The sequence below is a fragment of the Pelmatolapia mariae genome, linkage group LG20, assembly GCF_036321145.2.
Source record: "Pelmatolapia mariae isolate MD_Pm_ZW linkage group LG20, Pm_UMD_F_2, whole genome shotgun sequence".
In the NCBI taxonomy this organism is placed as follows: domain Eukaryota; kingdom Metazoa; phylum Chordata; class Actinopteri; order Cichliformes; family Cichlidae; genus Pelmatolapia; species Pelmatolapia mariae.
Window position 1 is genome coordinate 14,113,863 of NC_086244.1, and position 21,737 is coordinate 14,135,599.

Sequence of the window (21,737 nt, forward strand, 5' to 3'; positions counted from 1 at the left end):
CGAACAGGTGTGGGAGCCAGCGACCGAAACACACGACACCTCGCACACGTCACAGACCGACCGCAGAGCGAGAAGAAGAGGCTATTTTACAGCCGATAAGGAGGCCTAGAGACGTAAGGTTTCACCAAAAGATCCCGGAGATGGAGGACTGAAACCGTGATCACCGTGGGCGGTGAGGGTTGGGGTAGGGGTAGCATAGGTGACGGTGGTATTCAGTTACCTTCAGCTGATTGGAGGAGAGGAAACGAGCAGACTGTGTGAATGAGCAGGAAAAGAAAAGACACCTGTGAATGTAACTAATAACTCAACAAAAAGGTGCAGCCACTTGATGTGCGAGGCTGAGGCTTAGCAGTGCACAGCAGTGCTTGAAGCTACATGCTAGCATGCTCATAGTAACAATGCTAACGTTATGATCTGCAGGTACAAGTAGAATGTTGCCGCTCTACACACTTTTTCAAACCACAAATGCCTTAATATCAACATGTCAGAGCCAAAAATATGTTTTATATCATCAATAATGCATGAAAAAAAAAGACTATGGTGCAACGCTACTTTAAGCAATATAATGGGGTTAAGCCACAGTTGGCATATGCTATTAAGCAACATAATATTTTATTCAAAAAAACAATAAGACACATTTTGTTCTGCATCCTCCAGCCCCCGGTCCTCATAGACCCCTCGTTTTAAGGGCATAATTTAATTTTCTGTGCCATGTTTGCATATTTGTTTTTTTTTTTACAAAATATGAAAGCAATTAATAATCTGAACAAAATGATTGGTTCTGCCAGCACATGCTGTTTGATGTCACAAGTTCCTTTGTAACAAATGGAAATTGTCCTGGGGCACACAGTGCAGTTGTCCTTGTATCTAGTCTCCATCACACATATCAGTCACTGGTCATTTTTTCCATTTTAACTTTTTTTTATGAGACTACAGTACTGTCTGCTGTAAATTCTCTTTCCTCAAAAGCATGACAAGCACTTAAAGCGCTAACTTTGATACGCAAGAAACATAGCATGGATAATATTTTGTTCAGTTAATAAAAAGATATGAACACCATGTAGCGATGATGGCACTTCTGTCATGATGTAGATATGATATACCTGGTGTCAACAGGTGTTATAAGTTCCCATTTCCTTATCTTGTTTGTTGGCCAAAATAATAATAAATACTTTATTAATCTTCTACTATATCAAACTATGGCCACTAATAGTACACACACTTCAAACAGAGGCTCTGCCTGAAAGTGACACATTCCAGTGGTTCTTCTCTTTTGTCTTTTGCTATTTTATTTACTTTTTTCTTTGCTGTTGGCATCATAGATGCTAAAAGGTGAAACTTATAACAGCCATTTGTTATTGACTGTTAATATGTACCCTTGTTCCAGCTCTCTCTCCATACGTCTGATTTATCAATCACTTAGGCCTGGCAAGTGGTTTCACAGTTAGACCCAGGGGTGGGTCTAACTGTGAAACCACTTGCTCATTGGCTAACGACTCGTCCATCGTAGCCAATGAGCCTGCCTCAGATAATCCTCCATTTTGAAATATAGTATGATAGAGATTTAGAAAATACACTTAGTGTTTTTATTCAGTATGACCTGAAATGAGCGACTGCACCCATAAACTCATTAGGAAAGTGTATATTGAGAGGTCAAATCACAAACTGTTTTCCCCATAGACTTCTATAGGACTGGAAGTCGTTGTGCAACTATCACCTTCAATTGGCTTTAAACTAGAAAACGGGTTTACAGCACTTCAGCATTGGATTCATTTTTCTGACCTGGAAACCCCGTCCATGTTTTATACCGTCTATTGCAACCAAAATATACCCTGCATGCCAAAAAGCATTTTCAACATCTATAATTGTCCAAGGGACATCTGTAAAACTATCAACAGGAACTTTTGTTTGTCCCCTGAGCCTAGAAAAGTGAGCCAATCGTGGCTTTATAGATGGGATTAAGAATGCTGATACCCTTTTTCTGCATCAGTGCCAGAGAAACTGGCAACATAAAATTGCCACAGAATGGAGATCAAATGGCTGCAGCTGTACAGACTGTAAAAACTCCTAACTTCTTCATTTCACTTCAAGCATTAACAGCTAATTACCAACACCTTGTCAACTGAAAATGACCTTGAAGGCATAGGCATGTCACTCGCTAATGGCAGTAAACTGCTACCATCAAAATATTGTCAAGCTGAGGAATATTGGCTCTTCAGTCCAATAATTGAATCAAGACATTAAACAGCTGAAACTAGATATTTGCTGATAAAATCTTTATTCATATTTGCCCTGTGAAAAGAAAAAGCGTGTTCACTTTGCTGTCTGTCTTCCAAACCACTCTCCACAGTTAATGACTGGTTTATACTTGAAGCATACAAATCAGACAGGTAACCAGCTGCAGGTGCACAACAGATGCTTCTAAAAACATTCACTTTTGACGCCAGCCAAAAGCTGATGAAGACCAGCAATTAAACACTGCCACTTTGTCGACCTTCAGTCTACTTATTACAAAGTGCTTAACAAAGTAACACAACACTGCTGGCGCACCCGTCCAAAACATCAGCGAAACTAAACTTACAGACCATTTACACATCTATCTCTGACATCCAGTTACAACCAGTCAAAGTCAGCTTTTGCAGCTGGACGTGCAATAATAATAAATCTGAAGACGGTCCCAACTTTCTGCGGTAATATTGTGACTGAAATATGTTTAAAGAGTATAAAAATGAAATTAGCTAGTACTGGTCAGTTGATCTGAAAATTTGTTATAAATGCAGAATGATAGAATAAATTCCTTTTTGGAAACTCTTAGTATGATGACCTATATTTTCAGTTTGAAATTCCCCAAGTACTTGTTTAAATTGATGCATAAGTAAACCCCAGTTAGGGTCTGCAAAGTGCACAACAGTCTGTTTCAGGAGTGACTGTGGGTTCAGTGACTTAACAAACGACAGTTCAGCACATGGAGAGGCCATGTGCTGAAGAAATACATGAAGTATTAGTTATTAGACAACCTACTGTACTGCCCATGCCATGGCTGACCAAAAGGAAGCTCTCTTACATGGGATTTAATGGTGTGAATGCTATATTATAAACCAAACCGAAGGACTCAGTCAGAAAGGTTTGGAGACCCGTTAGTGACCATCTGACAACTAGTCGCTACAGAAAAATGTGTATTCCCTGACTGAAATTGGTTACAAAGAGGTTGTTGCAACAGAAACCTCCTTACATTGCCTTAGTTGCCATGGTCACCATTAGCCAACATGAAAGGTGAACAGATGCCATCAAGGTAAAGTTGTGCCTGACCACTGCAACAAACGCATTTCAAAAGTTTACTATGAAGAAAGATGGTCTCAGTTACCAGGTTGTTACCAGCAGAGATGGGCAGTAACGTGTTCCGATTACTTTTTTCAAGTAAAGAGTAAAGTAAGGGATTACTATTGCTAAAAAAAAGTAATTAGATTACCGTTACTTTCCCGTAAGCACGCTGCGTTACTGCGTTACTAAAACCGTGATTTTTTGGCAAGAGTGTCTCATGACAATGAGGTAAGCGAGTGCGACGTTCGTGGCAACAGCTGTGTGCAGATCAACAATGGATAATACAACGAGTGTGGGAGAGAGTATGACCGTGCAGCGTTTAAAGCGTGGAAGTACTGACCTTACTTTGAGTTTGATTCCGTAAAAAGTGACAAAAACATTAGTGTCCGCTGCTCACTGCGTGGGAAGAAAACTTCTTTTTACAGCGAAATAACTCCTAAACGTCCGAGCAAGCACCAATACGCTGCCGCTGGGATGTGAAATTCACAGAGAAACTGCCGTATCCTTCCACTGACCGCTGCGGCACACCTGCACCAGGGCAAACCTCCGCCTGCCCCACTCCTGCTATACAGGTGAAAATAGAGCAACAGGACCGTTGATCCTTTGATTTTATTTATTTTCTGCTGTGTTTTACTTGCATCTATTTGAAAGAGTGAGTGTAAACACAAAAAACTATTTTATTTTATGTGCTGGAATGTGCAGAAAATAGGTTTAAATGTTAAACAAATTTCTTCCAGTCAGAGAATGTTGCATATAATTTAATGTTTGCTTGATGCATAAAGTTAAAAGATTAAAACTAGTAAAACAAGTTTTAAAAAGAGACTTTTTCATTTGATTACATCGTATATGATGGATTATGCAGGAAAAGTAGAATTGGGCTGAAAGATCTATTGCTTTATTACCTATTTAGGGGATAAATCATGTTTTAAAAAGTAACTAAGTAACTAATTACTTTTGAAAATAAGTAATCAGTAAAGTAACGGGATTACTTTTTTGGGAAGTAATCAGTAATTAATTACTGATTACTTTTTTCCAAGTAACTTGACCAACACTGGTTACCAGGTGCACTTTTCACAGTTTCACTACTAAGCAACTAAGCTAACAACTGCCAGCAACCTCCTGAAACCACTAATCAAACAGTTTGCTTAATAAACTCTGGGAAAGGAGGCAGGAGGTCCCTGACTGGTCTCTAGGCCTAAGTTGATGGGGCTTTGGCAAAAAATCCACAGCAACCTCCAGCAACAACTTGCAAGTGGTGAGGAAATATACATTTTTATCTCAGACCAGTGGTCGCCAACTAGTCTCTAAGCCTGCGTAACTGAAGCCTAAACCTTACAGGTGCCTTTGGTGCTTAAACTGAACCAAACACCAAGCCCAGAAGAAAATGTTTTCCACACAAGTCTCACACACGAGTTTGCATTGTTCTTTTTTGAACTGGAAACACCACCGGATGGTAAGAACCAACGACCATTGCAAAACTAGCTCACAATGACAGAAACTGTTCCTACCTTGAAACAAGAATCGGATCGAAACACAGTCAAATAAACTCAAACTAAAGCTTTAGAATTCAGTTTAGCAAGAGAAAATTATTCTATTTTAACCAGAAGCACTGGATCAGTTCGCATCTGCATACATTTTCACTGACAATAACCAAAGCAAGCCTAAACAACAAGTTAGCTGCAACTCCTCACCTCTCAACTACCCAACAAAGTGAGCTTGAACTCACACAAAAAGTCTGGATTATCAGCTTATCTCACCAAGTCACCAGAAACAGAGGATCGGTGTCTCCTCTTTTAATCCATTTCTGCTGAAAGCGAAGCCCAAAACACAGAAACAAATTTTAAAAAAATGTTAACTGGACCAAGCTCAGTGGAAACTGAGAAAAGCAAGACTAATCTAAACTTAAGATCTCAGCCCAGCTCACAACCTTTCAGTGTCGTCTTCGGGGAAAACATATGGAGCTCTGACTCGGTAGCGAGCCGGCCCGTCGAAGCAAGCGGCACGTCAATCTCCTGAGCTTTGAGAAAAAGAAAAAAAACACACAAATCCATGCCGAGTACTTACAGGCGCTAACCTTGAAATCACTGCCATTATTAGCAGAGTCATTATTAGCATTAGAAAAGCAAATGGGGCTAATAATATTTGCCATTATGGCTAAAAACGCCTATTAATCCCTAATCCGCACCACAATTAAGAGCATGGTTGGGTGTTTTTGTGAGTCGTTCTGCATCGCCTTGCCTGGGAAATGAGACAATTTAACAGCCTCAGAGGCAGAGAGAAGGTGGGAGGGTGAGGTATTGAGCAACTGGCTCCTGCTCTCCATCTCTATTTTGAAAGCGACCAGCCGGGGTGTTTTTGAGTGACGGGCGTAACGGAGGCAGATTTGACTGAATAAAGACAAGAGGGTGGTGGTGGGGGCGTCACTCGCCGCGCTGAAGCGCGTTATCTGTCTCGGTACAAGTGCATCAAATCAAACGGGAGAGGGGATATTATTAAAGCAACCCCCTTTTTTCTCCGCTGTGAACTGTGACTTAATAAGCTATGCCAATTAGGAGAACAAAAATCAGGCATGCCATCGGGGCTGTATCTGCCCTTGCCCAAATTTCTCTGCTAATGCGTGAAGCTTGCTGGCAAAGGCGACAGAGCTGCTGCGTTTTTTTTTCTTCTGTTTGTCTTTGGTTTTGACAGGAAAAGAAAGAAGACACTGGGGTGGAAGGTGGGACAAAAATAAAACGGGATAAAGCTTACTGATTTGGCGATCATTCAAAGAGATGATGTTTTTAAAGGAGGAACGCTGATGTTTTTCTCCCCCCCAACAAATCTACTGAAAAGAGAAACACCAACCAGCTATGGATTTGTTCTTCTCAAAAGTATTGTTTGTATATTTACATTGGAATATCTTATTTCTCAGTGCCATCTAGCTCCGGAGCTGTCCAAAATGTCATAAAAACCCAACAGTAAGCCACACTGCGGTGGCTGTTTTTGGCTCATATTTAAGGAAGACTTGCTTTCAGCCTCAGACTGTTTCATTTGAATCATCTTTAGAACTATGAGCATGTCCAACTACATGGTTTAGAGCAGGGGTGGGCAATCTCAGTCCACGAGGGCCGGTGTCCCTGCAGGTTTTAGATATCACCCTGGGTCAACACACCTGAATCACATGATTAGTTCATTACCAGGCCTCTGGAGAACTTCAGGACATGTTGAGGAGCTAATTTAGCCATTTAAATCAGCTGTGTTGGTTCGAGGACACATCTAAAACCTGCAGGGACACCGGCCCTCGTGGACTGAGATTGCCCACCCCTGGTTTAGAGTAAACATTGTTTAAAAACTACAGTACAGTACTTTACAGTGTTTTAGGAATATATACCAAAACATGTATGAACTCATGTGGAGGTTCTGATGTTGGCTTTGAGTGGCCTGGTCCACTCCAGGAAATCCAGGAAATAACAGCAACCTCTTAACCCATAACATTAGTGATGTCATGTATTCTGCTGGCACCACAGAAAGCAACACAATTCTCCTCCACCCTCCTGGTGACCAGGCCGATGAGTCCTGCCTCTCTGAAAAGGTCAGAAAAGGTTTACAATAAACCCATTAAAAGAAAAGAAAAAAGACAGTTTGCTGGTTTTCTGATGAAGTCAAGCAACACAACCTGTGAGTATTCCTTAAATAAAAGCACACAGCAAGTGAAAGTAGCCCATTAATAATTAAAATACTGACGATGATGATGAAATGATAAAGGACAGGACACCAATCCCAGTCTTGGTTTGAGCCACTCCAGCACCAAACTTCAAAATGTGTCTTCTTTCTGTCTGTCTTATACTTCCTTGCTTCAGTTCTTTGCTAACCTTTACTATCTTTAATTTCTTCATATCCCTTCCCTTTTCCCATTGTTTCCTTTCACTGATTTATCAGTTCCCTCCTTCCTCATGTTAGTCTTTTCTTAAACGCCTTTAGTAGTATCGTTCCTCTCTTATTCCTCACTCTTTTCCTTCTTGCTATAGTTATGCCTTCTTGTCCCTTTTCGTATTTCCTGTGTTTCTTTTGACATTTACCATCTAATTTTGTTCTTTTTGTCCATCATTCACTCACCATTAAATTCTTACTTTTTTTAATCAGTTCTCCATTAACCCTTTATATTCCATTTCCTTTGTTTCTTGCTTCCTTTCAACTTTTCAACCTTTTTCGGTTCTTCCTTTCATGTTACGTCCCTCTAAAATTTCTCCCTCATTCTCTCTGTTTCATTGTTACCCCTTCCTCTCTTACTTCTCCATTAGCTCCGCTCCATCCCTTGTTTACTTTCCTTACTACACAATTTCTTTGAGTTTTTATTACTTGCGTGACTTTTCATTCCTTATTTCATCTTAATTTGATTTTATTTCTGTGTCCAATTATTTAAAATTCCTCTTATTCTGTTCTTTCCTTCTTTTGTTTCTTCCTTACTTACTTCCTTCTTTCCTTCCTCTGTCACCTTCTTTGTTTCTTTCTGCTTCCAGGAAACAGTTCCTTCATCTCTCAGTGCCAACTGACACATGACAGCGGGGTTGATGGTTTGCCCTCACACTGCCAAACCTCTCTTTCCTCCCACCCCCACCCTCCATGGTCCCAACTACACACATAAACACCTGCCCACACATATTTGCTTGTTCAGACAGACAATTCAAAAATCAATGCCTCAAATCTCTTACACTCATTTTTTTTTTTCCAATGCTCAACCTTCGTTTTGCTGAGGACACACACATTTACACGCTCTCGCTCGCTCACACACGCACACACACACATCTCGGTCGCCTTCCAACACCACTGACAGGGAGACAAACAGCGAATCTGAGAGGTTACAACGGCTTTTTTTTTAAAGAAAAAAAAAAGAGGAAAACACCAAAACCAGCCAAGACCTGAAATAGACAAGTGGTGGCAGCGGTGGTGGTTTTGACAGGCAGAGTGAAGCCGCTCACTGAACGGCTTCATCCAGGAGGAGATTAGAAACACACACACACACACACACACACACACACACACACACACACACACACACACACACACACACACACACACACACACACACACACACACCGAGTTTGAAGTGTGCATTATCTTTCCAGGGATGATCCCAAAATAAACAACAACAACAACGGTGAAATCTCTCAATAATTAAAACGCCTAATCCACTTCCTGGTTGGTGATGACCGTGGGCTGAGCATGTCAGCCGAGACTGTGCGGTGTTCATGTTTAGATGCTTTTGTGTTTTAAGGTGAATTTATGGGCAGAAATACAAGGGCTTACATGGAGAGGTACATTCACAGCTTTGTGTGAAGGCTGTCATTTCAGAGTTCAGTCTCTACATAAAGACATGGTTGGGAAAATGTCACTCCTTATCCTCAAAAGCATCAGATAAACCAAATCCTACAAAATATTTTTAGCCCTCTACCTCGTCTCACTGAGACGTTATTTTTATATTCAACACCTCAGTGTTTTCTGCTTTTATCCAGGCTCTTCTTACATCCAAACTTTCCTTCACCACCTATTTTCTACAGGACTTGGAGACGGGCTACTTTCTTTAGTTAGGATATATATAGGAATTTAAACACAAAGACATGTGTTAGTGGAAACGTGAATTACTGTGGAGCAGTGCCCACAGCACCAAAGATCAAAAACTGTACTGAAAGCAGGTACTGCTCGGTGATCAGTGGTCCATTTAATTCTCAAACTAAAGTAAAATTTCACATCAGGGTACAATTAAACGATGCCCTAAAAAGGCTTGGAAGAGATCCTTTTCATATGTCTTTTCTAAGTAAGTGAGTGTAAATCAGCTTGCTAACTAACAGCAGGTTGAATGTAGCAACATTCACCTCGCTGAGTCTTGTCCTGACAGAGGTTTCTTCCTGTTAAAAGGGAGTTATTCCTTTCCACTGTTGCCCAACTGCTTGCTCATAGACAGTTGTCTGACTGTTGGGATTTTATCTGTATTACTGTAGAGTCTTTTTTTAACAAGGATGCAGACACTTGGCATCTGCTAATCTGCTAATATACAGGTCAATCTCATGTGCCACCGTCCTAAGATAACAGCCAAGCTAACATTAAATCAGCTCAAGTGAAAAACCAACCAATACTGGGCACACTTAGCTCAACAAAACATCATCTCGATTCAACGTAACCTTTGAAAAGAACAAAATCCGTCACCTACTTTTCGTGCAAATACCTGTGTCCTTACAATATTATGGAAAATCAGTGCTTTTATTACATGTTCTTTACACTGGAACCTATGCAGCACGTTTTTTTAGAGTACCAAGGGTCTACAGAGAAATTTATGAGCAGCAGAAAGGTTTGCATTAACTTGTAATGGTTTGTCAAAAGGTGATAAATGTTATTGGGTTATTATGCTCAGCATATTGAAAATGTTTAAACTATTGTGAGCTAAGTTATGCGAGACTATTGCATCATTTGGTCTATGAGGGTACCCATAGAGCAGGGTATAATAAGGTGATAAGATAATGTTGTATCCATTCATTTATATATGCACAAATGTTTTCTTGGTTGACATTTCTAAACTTATCAAGATCATTCAATAGTATGGCTACCAAAGCTCTGAGTCATACTACTAGCCTTTTAAGTCATGTTTTTCCCAATTTTCAGAAAATGTGACCTGACCCCTGACCACGAGGTGGAGACCACTGAGATTTGAACTCGTCTGAGATTCTTAGTAGATGCACCTACGGCACCAATTTGACATTGATGCATTCACAAACTTAGGTGTCCACGTCCCCTGACCTTTGACCCAGCAGGGTGACAACAATGCCCCATCAATCTTTTACGGCGGAGAAGTAAAGAAACTGATTGAAAATTAGTTAATAGAAATCTTAATTTCCTAAAGTAACTTTAGGTAGGCCTACTTACTGGCTGTGTGAAGAACCACAAAGTTCTCTTTTTATGAAACATCAAGAATTTGTACGATCAAAGTTTGAAATCATCATTTATGTGACATTAACTGGAAGAGTAAAAACAGCTTAAGGTATGCATTTACAAACAGAAGTAAATACTTTACAGGACTGAGCATGAACAGAAAATTTCAAATGTATGAAAGTGCATCATTCAAAGCAGAGTAACTCCTGTCAGTCTACAGTCAATGGACCCCATTCCATGTCAGCACGTCCCAGCCTATGGCCTCAACCCAGCCTTTGAAAACCGCTCCTCTCATGGTTGTGTAGGTCTATAGAGTTCTAATTAGCTGCATTCACAAACAGCACCAGGCTCATCAAAATGCCGAGGCCTGCAGAAAGCCACAGCAGGGGTGAGCAGAGCGCGCGTGCGTGTGTGTACACGAGGGTATTTAGATGTGTGTGTATGGGAAACACAGTGTGATTTGTATATTAGGATAAGCGTATGTGCGTGTGACTCCACGGTGTGTTCCTGTATCAAAAGAAAAAGAAAAAACAACAACAACAATCCTAACATGAAGATACACTTTGAGGCAGCAAACCTAAGGCCTACAAAACGCTACAAATTCAGCAAAACTGAGACTTTTTTTTTTTTCTTTTGCCAAAAATCGTAACATTTGTCGTCCTCCCTCGCATTTGTATGCACGGCACAGGAGCAAACAACATCACCGAAACCGCGGAGCACAAACAACAACAACCACACAACGAAGCAGTAAACAAAGAAGATGCCTCGCCATCTCTCTGTTTTCCAGCCAACTAACAAAATGGCTTCCGAACGCCGTTTAGAGGCAAATAACAGGAGCGGGAGCAACAGAAAGGACCCGGCTGTTTTCTGTGAAGACCTTCCAGAAAAGACTTTAAACAGAAAGTATCCTACTGGTATGGTGGCTGAAGGCTGCTTAATAAACACTGCAGATGCTGCCGAACATACACCAGACATACCGCAATGCAATCCTGTGAAACACATGAGGAAAATGCACCCAAACGCACAATGTGATCTCAAAGCAAAGAACGATGCATCCAACCACAGAGGTGGCAGGAGCAGAAGTGGCAAAAGGTGGAGAGCATGTGCTTATTAACATGAATGCACCTCACCGAGTAATGCAAATTTGTTTTACGTACCCATTGCAAATGTTATCAACATACAGTATAAGATGCACAGGACAGCATCTGTCTTCTTTTTTCATCCTTTCACTTCATTGGTTGAACCAGAACAGAAGCATAGCAGGCACTTCCAAGGATACTATTACAATTAATTACAGCACCTCAGTAACATTATTTTTCATGAAGATAACTGATAAAATCATGGAGCAAATATTTTTTACATATATGCATCTCAGCTGATGTGATCAAAAGTCAAGATCTCAACCAGTCCAAAGGCTGAAGCTGTTTCAAAACTGCTAAACAAAAAAAGAGCAGAAGAGTAATGCTGAAGAAGTTGTCTGGTAACAAAAATAATAGCTTGGCTAATTTAGCTGGGTAATGGCTAACCACAAAGGAGCAGAAACGAATGGATGAATCATTTTCATGGAAAACAGCTACAGTACAAGTTTATTGCCCTAATCTGCTTTCAGTCTTGGATCTGGCCAGAATGGATCTTAGATATCCCCAGGAGGCAATTTCAATAAGTGGATTTCAGCCCTTTCTGAATGTATCTTGGATACATTAAGACCACCCGTCCATCTATCTATCTATCTATTTTTCTACTTTTCATCAGCAGAAGGAGCTGCACAAGAGGGCAACAGTCCACACAAAGATAGCCAGACCTCCTTTGGACCTGATCACCTCCTGCTCTTCTGGTGGTACACCGAGGTATTCCTGCGACAGATCAGCCCCAGGGTCTCCTCATGGTTGGACGTACCTGAAACATCTCACCTAGGAGCCCAGGAGGCATCCTGCTCAGATGTCCGTATCTCTAAGGATCATCCCAGACACACATTGAAAAAAGCTCACTTTTCATACAATGGGTGGGGTACCAATGTAGATTGCCAGTAAATCAAGAACTTTGACTTCAGGCTCAGCTCAGAAAGGATCCAATCCAATAATCTCCAGCTCCATTCTTCCCATACATATGAAAAAACAAACAAACAAGCAATCCTGAATACAAAAAACAAAACAAAATAGATATAATAAGAACCAAGTGACAAATTCAATCAATGAGTGAAAACTGACATGCCGCTGAACAAGTACCAGCTAATGATGACTATGATGTCACTGTGTTTACATTCTCTGGACTATACTTACACTGTAATCTCTAACTTAAAACGCTAAGCTGGCTAACTGTGGCCATGCCCCCCAAAAGACGCATCCTACAGCTAACACAATGTGAGAAGTCATATGTAACGGTGGTAAAACTGGCAAACAAACTGGGACAGAATACACAATATTTTGCTTTTTTAATTTTCTCTTTTAATTCTGCACCTCACTAAAGTCAAGTTGACACTCGATCAAGTCCAGAGTTATTAGCATGGGAACATTTAAACGTATAAACTAAATTAAAGTAGGCCACGTTGGTCCAGCAGTTTTACTGTTGTCTTCTTTTAGTAATTCTGAGCTCTAAGATGCATGGCATACGCTGCTTTGAAGCATCTAATAAACCTTTGTGGAAGGACTGAGACTGATTATTGTTCCAAATAAATGAGTCTCTGCATGGAGATTGATATTCCTGACTGCCTGTCATCAGCAGATCACCATAAATCTAAGAGACTGAATTAACTTTAGGATGACAGAATAGTATTACTACTTAATCAAAACTTTAGCACTACTTTAACATATAAATCAACTGCTAACTTAACGGTTCATTTAACACATTTTTTTGCATAATTTAATTTCGCCAGTTTTCTTGTTTAACTCCTTGAAAATTCAACTCTGTGTTAAGTGCAATAGCTGAGCAGTGCTACAAGGTGATGCTTCTTTCATTTTTTTTTTCTTTTTTGTGTCGGGCAATAGTGGAGAGGTTTACACGGAAACTAATGGAAAGTCTTATCATGAACAGCTAGAAAATGTAGCTGTGGTGACCTGGCATTTTATGGCTGATGTTCAGTACAGGTAAATGTGTGGAAGTGTGCCGGTGTGGAAGTCCACATTCCCTAGGTCGGCATGGTGTTACTAGCACCATACAAGTTGCAGGTTGTGCAACTGATCATTTAATAAACATGTGTTATCACCTCATGCTTTTTCATGTAGTGGCTAAAAGGTATCCATAGATCAGTTTGAAACAAAAAAGTATTTGGTTTGTATTTACTTCTCTGAGCGTATATATGCAGGGGGTTAGGGATGATGCACAGCAGACACATCACTGAGGATATATTGGCAGTCGCCCATTACTGAACTGACGTTGGCTGACTGAAAAACTTTTAAATAACACCCAACCCTCTGAAGTACTTCCTACTAAGAATATAACTGCCTGGCTGGATGAATGAATCAATAACATGACATACCTAAAGACTCACTGACTCACTCTCTGACCAGTTTACAACCTTGCTGATGCACTCAGTGACTGTGTGCCATATTTAATCACTGACCTGCTGAATGAATGAAACACAGACTCCTTAACGAAACTGAATAAATGGTTGATTGAATGAATTAAAACACTTTATCAGACTGAACTGAGGGTAAAAGCCAGACACAACATTATGAATCAGCATTATCAATATCCACATTTTCAAGTTGGAGCCACCACATTCCACCGCTGACGAAGCCAAACTGTGCCTGTTTGACACAAACACTACCAGCGCGTAGCAAAACAAAGCAAACTGATCTCCACAACACAGGAAGGAAAGAACGACTGCGGCAAATCAGAAAAACAGGAAGTCTCCTTCAGGAATGAACCTGAGCAGCTGAAAAACAGATGGGACCCCCCCCCCCCCAAAAAAAAGTCAGAAAAATCACATCACCTTTTATCCAAGATTGGAATTCATATACTTATATAATTTGAAATAAAGCGGGAATAAAAATAAAATTCGATATTGTGAGTTAACTCGAGAATTATCTACTTCCTCTTTTTTGAATAATGTTAAAAACTACAATGTCCCCAGATTCAAGAAACTGGGTGATTTGTTTTTTGTTATTTAAATAAAATACATAATACGGAGACCATTTTTCTACAAACAATGTAGGAAAGTATTATGAGACAGATTTAAGCATATTCAAAGTCATATAATCAAACCAAGCAATGTTATTGTTTGTACACAATACGAGTAATGTAAAAATATAAACAGTATGAGTAAGCTGTGTTCTTAAATCGTCAAGCCAAATCTCATTTGGCTTTCAAGTCCGCTTGAAATATAAAGTAACCCACAATGCAACACAGCATAAAAACTAAAAACTGCATATCCACGTATTGAACACTGTTACCCACATTAGAAAATTCAAACAGCAAACAAAGCAGCAGTGAGCAGGTGTAAGAGGAAGGAGAGGAGGAGGCTGAGGAAAAGAGCAGAAGAAGAAGAAGAAAAAGAAGATGATGAAGTGAGGGAGGAAAAAAAAGAGAAAGCTGACGTACTTGAGCCGGAGAAATGTCCGCTCCCCAGGGAGGTTGGCCCGTTCTTTCCACTGCTAACAGGAGGGGAAAACATCTACAAGACAAACAGAGTGCACATTACCTCCGAGAGCACTGACACTGCACACAGCAAGACACATCTCTACAGAAACGTCAATGCAGCTACACGTGAAAAGCTTCATTCCAAAATGCCAATCCAACATTTGGCTGAGAGCTGTCAGCCCCTCATCTCATTATGGTCTTATTAGGAAATGTCATAAATTTAATGGTAACATGTACTCCCCCCCCCCCCCTTTTTTTTTCTCCATAGGGTATACTGTCTGTTTTTTAAACGCATGATGTCTTGTTTTGGAAGAAATCTTTGTGTGGATGTTACCAAGGAAAGTGTCCAACGTGACTAGGGCTGGGTATTGGTTGATTTAATACTAATAAGATACATCTGTTCGAGTGCCAAACACTTGACTTTGAGAAATGCCCCATTTGTTTTTCAAGAAGCCAAAGTTGTCACAAAAGTTCTCACTGCTATACAAGAACTTCAGGAACTCGTTGAAGGAAAATTAAACCAATGTATACATCTTTCCAAGGATTTTAGTTTTTTTAAGGAAAAAACAAAAAGATGCAGTTTTGCAAAACAATTTTGTAACTAACTGGTATGTCCAGGGTCATATCCCAGGAGAGGTGAAGGAAGTTAAATGTCAAGACCCAAAACAATGCCAAGAAGTTTATAGTCAAGTCCCAAGTGAAGACAAAAAAGTCCCAGGTTACGCATGTGCACATATGGGCAACAACACCCATATCAAGACTAACATGTCCAAGTCAAGTCCTACATCAAGACTGGCAGGTAAATCCAGGGTCATGTTTAAATCCAACAAAGGTCAAGGGTAAAGCTCCAGCAAGTCAAAAGACCCAAATCGATGCAATCATAGTCATGTCCCAAGTAAAGACAAGCAAGGTCTAAGTCCTGTCCATGAGAAGATAAGCAAGTCCAGGGCAAGTGCACTCGAACAAGTGAAAAATCATATCCCAAATCAAGAGCAATATGTTATGAATTATGTTGTGAAATGGTCGAGTCCTTCATCAAAATGTGCAAGTTCCAGGGGTCAAAGGTCACGTTCCAAAAAGTTAAAAGCCAAGTCCCAACGCAAGGTCATAAGATCCCAGAGTTAAGATGAGTAAGGGTCAAGTCCTGCAGAGAAGATATTTCACATCAAGACTAACATGTCAACAGTCCAATGTTGAGACAGGCAAGTTCCTAATCATGAGAAGATAGGCAAGTCCAGTGTCAAGTACCAACATAAGTCCAACAAGTGAAAACTCAAATCCCAAATACAGTACTTCATCAAAACATGAAAGTTCCAAGTCATGGGAAGAGGGGAGTCCAGAAGTCACTATCTTAAATCAAAGTTCCCACTCCAAGTCCATATCAAGTCCCTAACGTTCAAGTCCTTTAGAGAGTAACATTTTTAAATATATAGAAATTTAGAGAACCAATGCAACTGTAAATTTTAGAAGAAAATTGAACTCAAAGTAATCCTGTCTTTATGCACTTTTATATAAGAAAAAAGAAATTATTTGCAGTCAACCTCAGGAGAGTTACAAGAAAATGTAATGTTCTTAGGTATCGTGTTGATTGAATTTGATTGGCTGCTGTAAAATAATTAAATAATTTTAAAAGAAATCATCTACAGAATGATGTCATGTCCTTCTAATTTAAAAAGGGAATCAAAGGCACTGATATTAAAAGTAAAATTCAATGTACAAGTTTTTATTTTGGAGTTTTAGTCAAGAAATCAGATTCCTGACTTTGGTCAGCACCTCTTGATGCAAGGTTTTGGCACTTCACTGTTTTCCACTTGATGCTATGGACACATTTAGGTCTGTACTCAATCCTAATCAGAGAATCCCAACTCAGAGCTAAACACTGAAATGAAGACTTGGTGTTCCAAAACACTGTGGGATTATTTTTGTGAAGCGGAGAGAAATCAAATTCCTCTTTCAGCATCTGTGAAAAATAAACAGGACCACTTATATCGCCTGCTCACCTTGGTGAAAAATATGTTTTCATTCTAAAGTGTCACTTTTGCCAAATGTTGGATGGCTTATTTTGGAATGAAACACTTCATATCTACTTCATATCTGACTTAAACATATGAGATAATCATCAGAACTAGTCACCATCTGCTCTACACATCTACAGGAAAATCAAGCCCACATTAAGACAGACTGAAGCTGAATACTGATTCCTGCCGTGCTTCGAGATGAGCTACTGTAAAGCTTTACAACAGAACACTTCACGCTATCAAAGTGAGACATCTGACCCTCACAGATAACCCCTCTGGATGAACATCAGGCCCGTGTGTTGGCATGGCTGACCGCAAACACACTCCGAGCTTCACACTTACAGACGGTACAAGACTGTACTAAGTCAAGGCGTTCGAGAGGCTTTTGGTTTTATTTCAAATCAACCAGAATTCTGATAAATTAAACCCTGACCCAAAGCAGCGAACACTCGATCCATCACTGTTCTTAATGCTGCTTGCTGGGCCTGGAAGTGCGTCTGCCGAACAAGGAGGTTGCTTGCTTGTGTACTCAAACTCTCTCACAGCTGCGACAAATAAAGAGGGAAAACAAGCGTTGGGGAGATAAACGATCTAACTCGGACTATTAGCAGGTCTATCGATATCCCAGTCTAACTGCTTTGAGCTGCTGGTGTCAGCTTGTGGGCGTGTAAGGACAGATGATTGAATAAATTAATGTTCAGTCTGCGTTTATAATGAGCGGAGACACATTTTAGCTGCTGCTGCCCTCCTTTGTTTGAATTTTTTTTTTTCAAATTAAGACGGACTGATTGACATATCTTAAAAACCTGTTCAGTTTTTAAACCAGGGAAAATGCCTTTAATATTAATGCATTATCTCTTAAGGACAACAATTATTTTTCTACTTTTGTGCATAATTTAACTTCTGATTGAACTTTTCGGCATTTTGCACCTATGATATAATATCTAAACAACCTTTTATACCATTTATACTATAACCTGGCTTACTAGATATAATAGCACTATGAAGAATATTTGTATCACAGCAGCATCTCCTTGCCATTGGAATTATAAATCAATTTACTGAGTCTATTTTATTTTATTTTATTTAATCAAATATATCATATTTAAAATATTCAGTTAACCATTGTACAGGATTAAAATATGTAAAATAATTTGAGCCTTTTATTTTGCTTCTTTTTAAATATATGCCACTATTCCCAAAGTAATTGAATATGTTGTGTGTGCCACTAAATTGGAAATTAGTCGTGATTTCCGTCGACTTTGGGCACTTCTTATTCTTCTACATGGACTTTAACGATAGTTCTGCCGTAAAAATGGTAAATAGAGACCTACTTAGCTAAGAGAGTGTGTGTTCTATAATTATAATTTTTCTACAGACATATTCTGATGTGTGTGTGAAGTTATTAAATCTAAAAAAAATGCCACAGGGGTTAACTTGTATGAGTTGATGCACAAGTTCTTACCAACATGTTGCACTCAAATAATAAAAAAGGGTAGTGCATTACAAGACACTAACGTGTAGGCTGCATGGCTCTAACAACAGATTTTCTAGCAGGCCTCAGCTGTGCATTCAATCAAAAGAGTCATGAGGCACACTATCTTCTCTTTGGCATTTAATTCCTGTAAAAATGTATATTTTATGATATATTTCTCATCAAAAATTATTCGTAGCACACTCCTGTTTAGTCACTTGCATGCACAGGCCATGGCTGTGATATTATGCTTTTACAGTATTAAAATTAATATAATAACCCACAACATTGCAGGTAAATTCTATTTGCATGTCATGCAGCATCACTGTACCCATGTCCCTAATACTATTATGATATTTTGATATCATTATGTTCATGCTGCTTCTCAACGTTTCATAACAGGATTAATGTAAGTCAGTTTTTTCCCCTCTCATCATTTAGGGGTGTTTCTGATTTTTTTTTTCCCCCTCTTCCTCCTCCTCTTCAGACCAAAGTTGCTCCCAGAGGAGGAGAGGCGCAGAGAAAACATGGGCGAGAGCGGGGACTCTATTTCCTGTCCGTCAAGTTCACCACACAGGCTGTTCTCTTTAAAAACACACGCACACTTTCAAACCCAATCGCGGGTTTGGACATTTAACAGCAATGCTGCAGGAATATTTACACTGCGGGGACAAAGTATGACACATTTCCCTCTCTTCGGCTGGCTGTCTAGCTGTCTGTCATGCAGGTTCATGATTCAACATCGAGCCTTTTTCTTTTTTTTCTTTTTTTTTTTATTTGCATGAAATATTCTGTACGAAACGGTGCAGAGTGCATGGAGCAGCCTAGAAAGTCACATAGAAAAAAGGAGAAACATTTACTAAATCCTATCATGGGTAGAAAGATAAAAAAAAAAAATAATAACAACAACAATAATCAGGCTACACATGAAGGAAAAAAATGACTTAAAATGAGATATACTACCATGGATGTTGGGAACATTTTCAAATCGCTGTTTCGCATCTATAAGACAACAAAATTACTAATGCAGCATCACAATTCTCTGCACACACAAGCAAAAAAATTAAACAACACAAAACCAACAATATGCACTGACTTTTCTGCAAGTTACTCTACATAAACACACAACTTTTTGTGCAAATAGTTAAAAGACTGAGTGAAGGCTAAAATATGCAGGCTGGGCTATGTGCCGTGCAACTCATACATTAAAAATGTAAACAGTGGTGGCTGTAAAGCCTACAGAACGCCTTTATTCTCCTCTACGGCTTGCTCTCACATGATACTTGTCATTTTATTCATATTAGCGATAAGAGAAGAAGGTGGATTTCCTTACCGCGCTGAAATCCAGTAAGTCACTCAGTTCCTTGTCTGTTCCCAAAGCTGCCATCCGCTGTTGATGATGCATTTTAGCAAAATCGCACGGACCTAAAAACATGGAAACAAATGGAGAGACAGATAGATAGAAGAGGATGGGTAGACAGATTGATAGATGGAGAGATAGAAAGGAGGGAGAGAAGAGAGGAGGAAGACCTCGGCTTTTTTGCGCACCGCTCCGCTCCCGGATCGCTTTTCCTCCACAGCGAAATAAATCCAGTAAAACAACCTCAAAGCCTCGATCGCAAATCTAGTTTTCTTTCATCCTCGGAGTAAGGGCTCAGTCCCGGGTTCCTGGTTTTGGCAGCAGGAAATAAATCGCAAGAAGAAGAAAAAAAACTGACAGGAAATAAAAGAAGGGGGGCGACAGAACGGGAGTCTTTTCGCGTGTGTTTCAGTGTGTTTCCCCTGCCAAACAAGTCCGACCTCCCCGCGCTAACACGCAGTTTGTCCGCCGCGGCTGACTGTCAGGCTCGCATACGATATAAATAAATAACACTTTGTGTCTCAGGAAGGAAGAATATCACCTCCGAAATGTGTAGTGTTTGTTCTGCGTGTGTGTGTGTTTGTGTGTGTGTCTGTGTGTTTGTTTTGCGTCAGCGGAAGAGTCCAGGCAGGCTGAGCGCTCCTCCTGACCGGGCTGACGGTGCCCTCCGCTCGGCTGCGGGTGCTGAAGATCCCCCGGTACGCAGGACGGATCCCATGTGCGTCTGGCACAGCTTCGGCGCGATAAATGTGATCGTGCGGCCACCTAGCTTACACTCTCGTTTAACACCACCGAGCCGAGCGCCGAGCTGCTGCTGCCGCCGCCGCCGCTGCTTCAGGATTAAATCCACAGGAAAATAAATAAATCTCCAAGAAAAATCGGGTTTGTTTCGCTGATTGATTGGCTGATTGGCGCGGTGATTGGCTGGTTTGATTTGGATTAATTGGGCTAATTGAGGAAGGAAAAGGTTATTCCTTCTTGCCCCCTCCGGAGTTTGCTAACTCTTTAGTGCTTGAATCCAGCCAAATACAACTTTTAAAAAATAAAAATATTTAAAATATGTTGTGTATTAATTATTAATCATATAGATTTATTCTTTGTTTTTTAAAAACTCATTGTATAATCACTTGTAGTGCATCTCAGTCTATGCACATGTCCCTCCATGTATGCATGAATCTTGATGTTCTGCGTGTCTTTAGAGTTTGCAGTGAAACAAGTGCAGTGTTTGACCTGTACGGTAACCCCCCTATGGGTCACCACTTAACACTACAAGAGCACCAAAACTCTCCTCTCTGGAAATACTTTGTAATACTCTCTCTCTCTCTCTCTCTCTCTCTCTCTCTCTCTCTCTCTCTTTGTGCAGCCCACAGCCTGCAGGTATAAAATGACTGGCCTATTTCTGCAAATTACACCCTGCATGTGCGGGTTGCTCTCACAGAGAAAATGCCAGCAAAACACACACACACACACACACACACAGGTGCAGGAACAACATAAAGGCTTATTTGTTGCCCTTGCTGTTTGCCTTTTGCCAGCCCTCTACTCTCAGACAAACTAAAAGTCACTTTATATAAAATAAGAGAAAAAAAAAGAGTCACCTATTCATATGTTAAAAAAAGGGTGTTGATAGGTCAAGTTGGAGATGAAGTGGACAGTAAACACACCACAGTTTTCTTAATCCACTTTTTAAAAGTTGGCAGACATACTGGACTCTCTTTCCAGCTTTACTTTGTGTTCTTTTGTAAAGCACTGAGGAAATTACACCATAGGGTCCTCTATTAAAAGCTAATACTACGATCCTGTTTGCAGAGAGGGCCCTGCGTTAAAACATCTTTTTTAGGGGTCGAGCAACACGCGAGAGCCTGCTTGGCCAACCTCCACCTGTTCTGTGACCCTCACAAAAGACATCACAAGTGGGACTGAGAATTATATGATCACATGTGTTCATGATCTTTATGTCTTTTTTACATAACATTCTCCTCAAATGTCTATTGCAACAAGTTTTCCCAACTGTAATCAATGCTCCTCTCTGTGCCACCAACTAAAAGACTGATTCATAATAAGCTTTTAGTGAGTCTTTTGC

The 21,737-nt window shown here is 40.1% G+C and overlaps 1 protein-coding gene across 7 annotated transcripts in view; it reads right to left on the reverse strand.

The window, feature by feature from the left end:
* LOC134618721 (transcription factor 4-like) overlaps positions 1-20,437 on the reverse strand; it is a 235,360-nt gene extending 214,923 nt beyond the window's left edge. For 2 of the 7 annotated variants that reach the window (XM_063464248.1, XM_063464253.1), the window contains exons 1-3: positions 19,628-20,436; positions 19,258-19,296; positions 14,764-14,836 (exon numbers count right to left, since the gene is read on the reverse strand). In XM_063464248.1, coding sequence (XP_063320318.1) covers positions 14,764-14,836; positions 19,258-19,296; positions 19,628-19,729 — 214 coding nt within the window. In that variant the 5' untranslated portion in view covers positions 19,730-20,436. Of the gene's footprint in view, positions 1-14,763; positions 14,837-19,257; positions 19,297-19,627 lie in introns of all 7 variants that reach the window. The other 5 variants (XM_063464249.1, XM_063464255.1, XM_063464251.1 and 2 more) reach the window with 4 other exon arrangements.
* Positions 20,438-21,737: the final 1,300 nt, after the last annotated feature.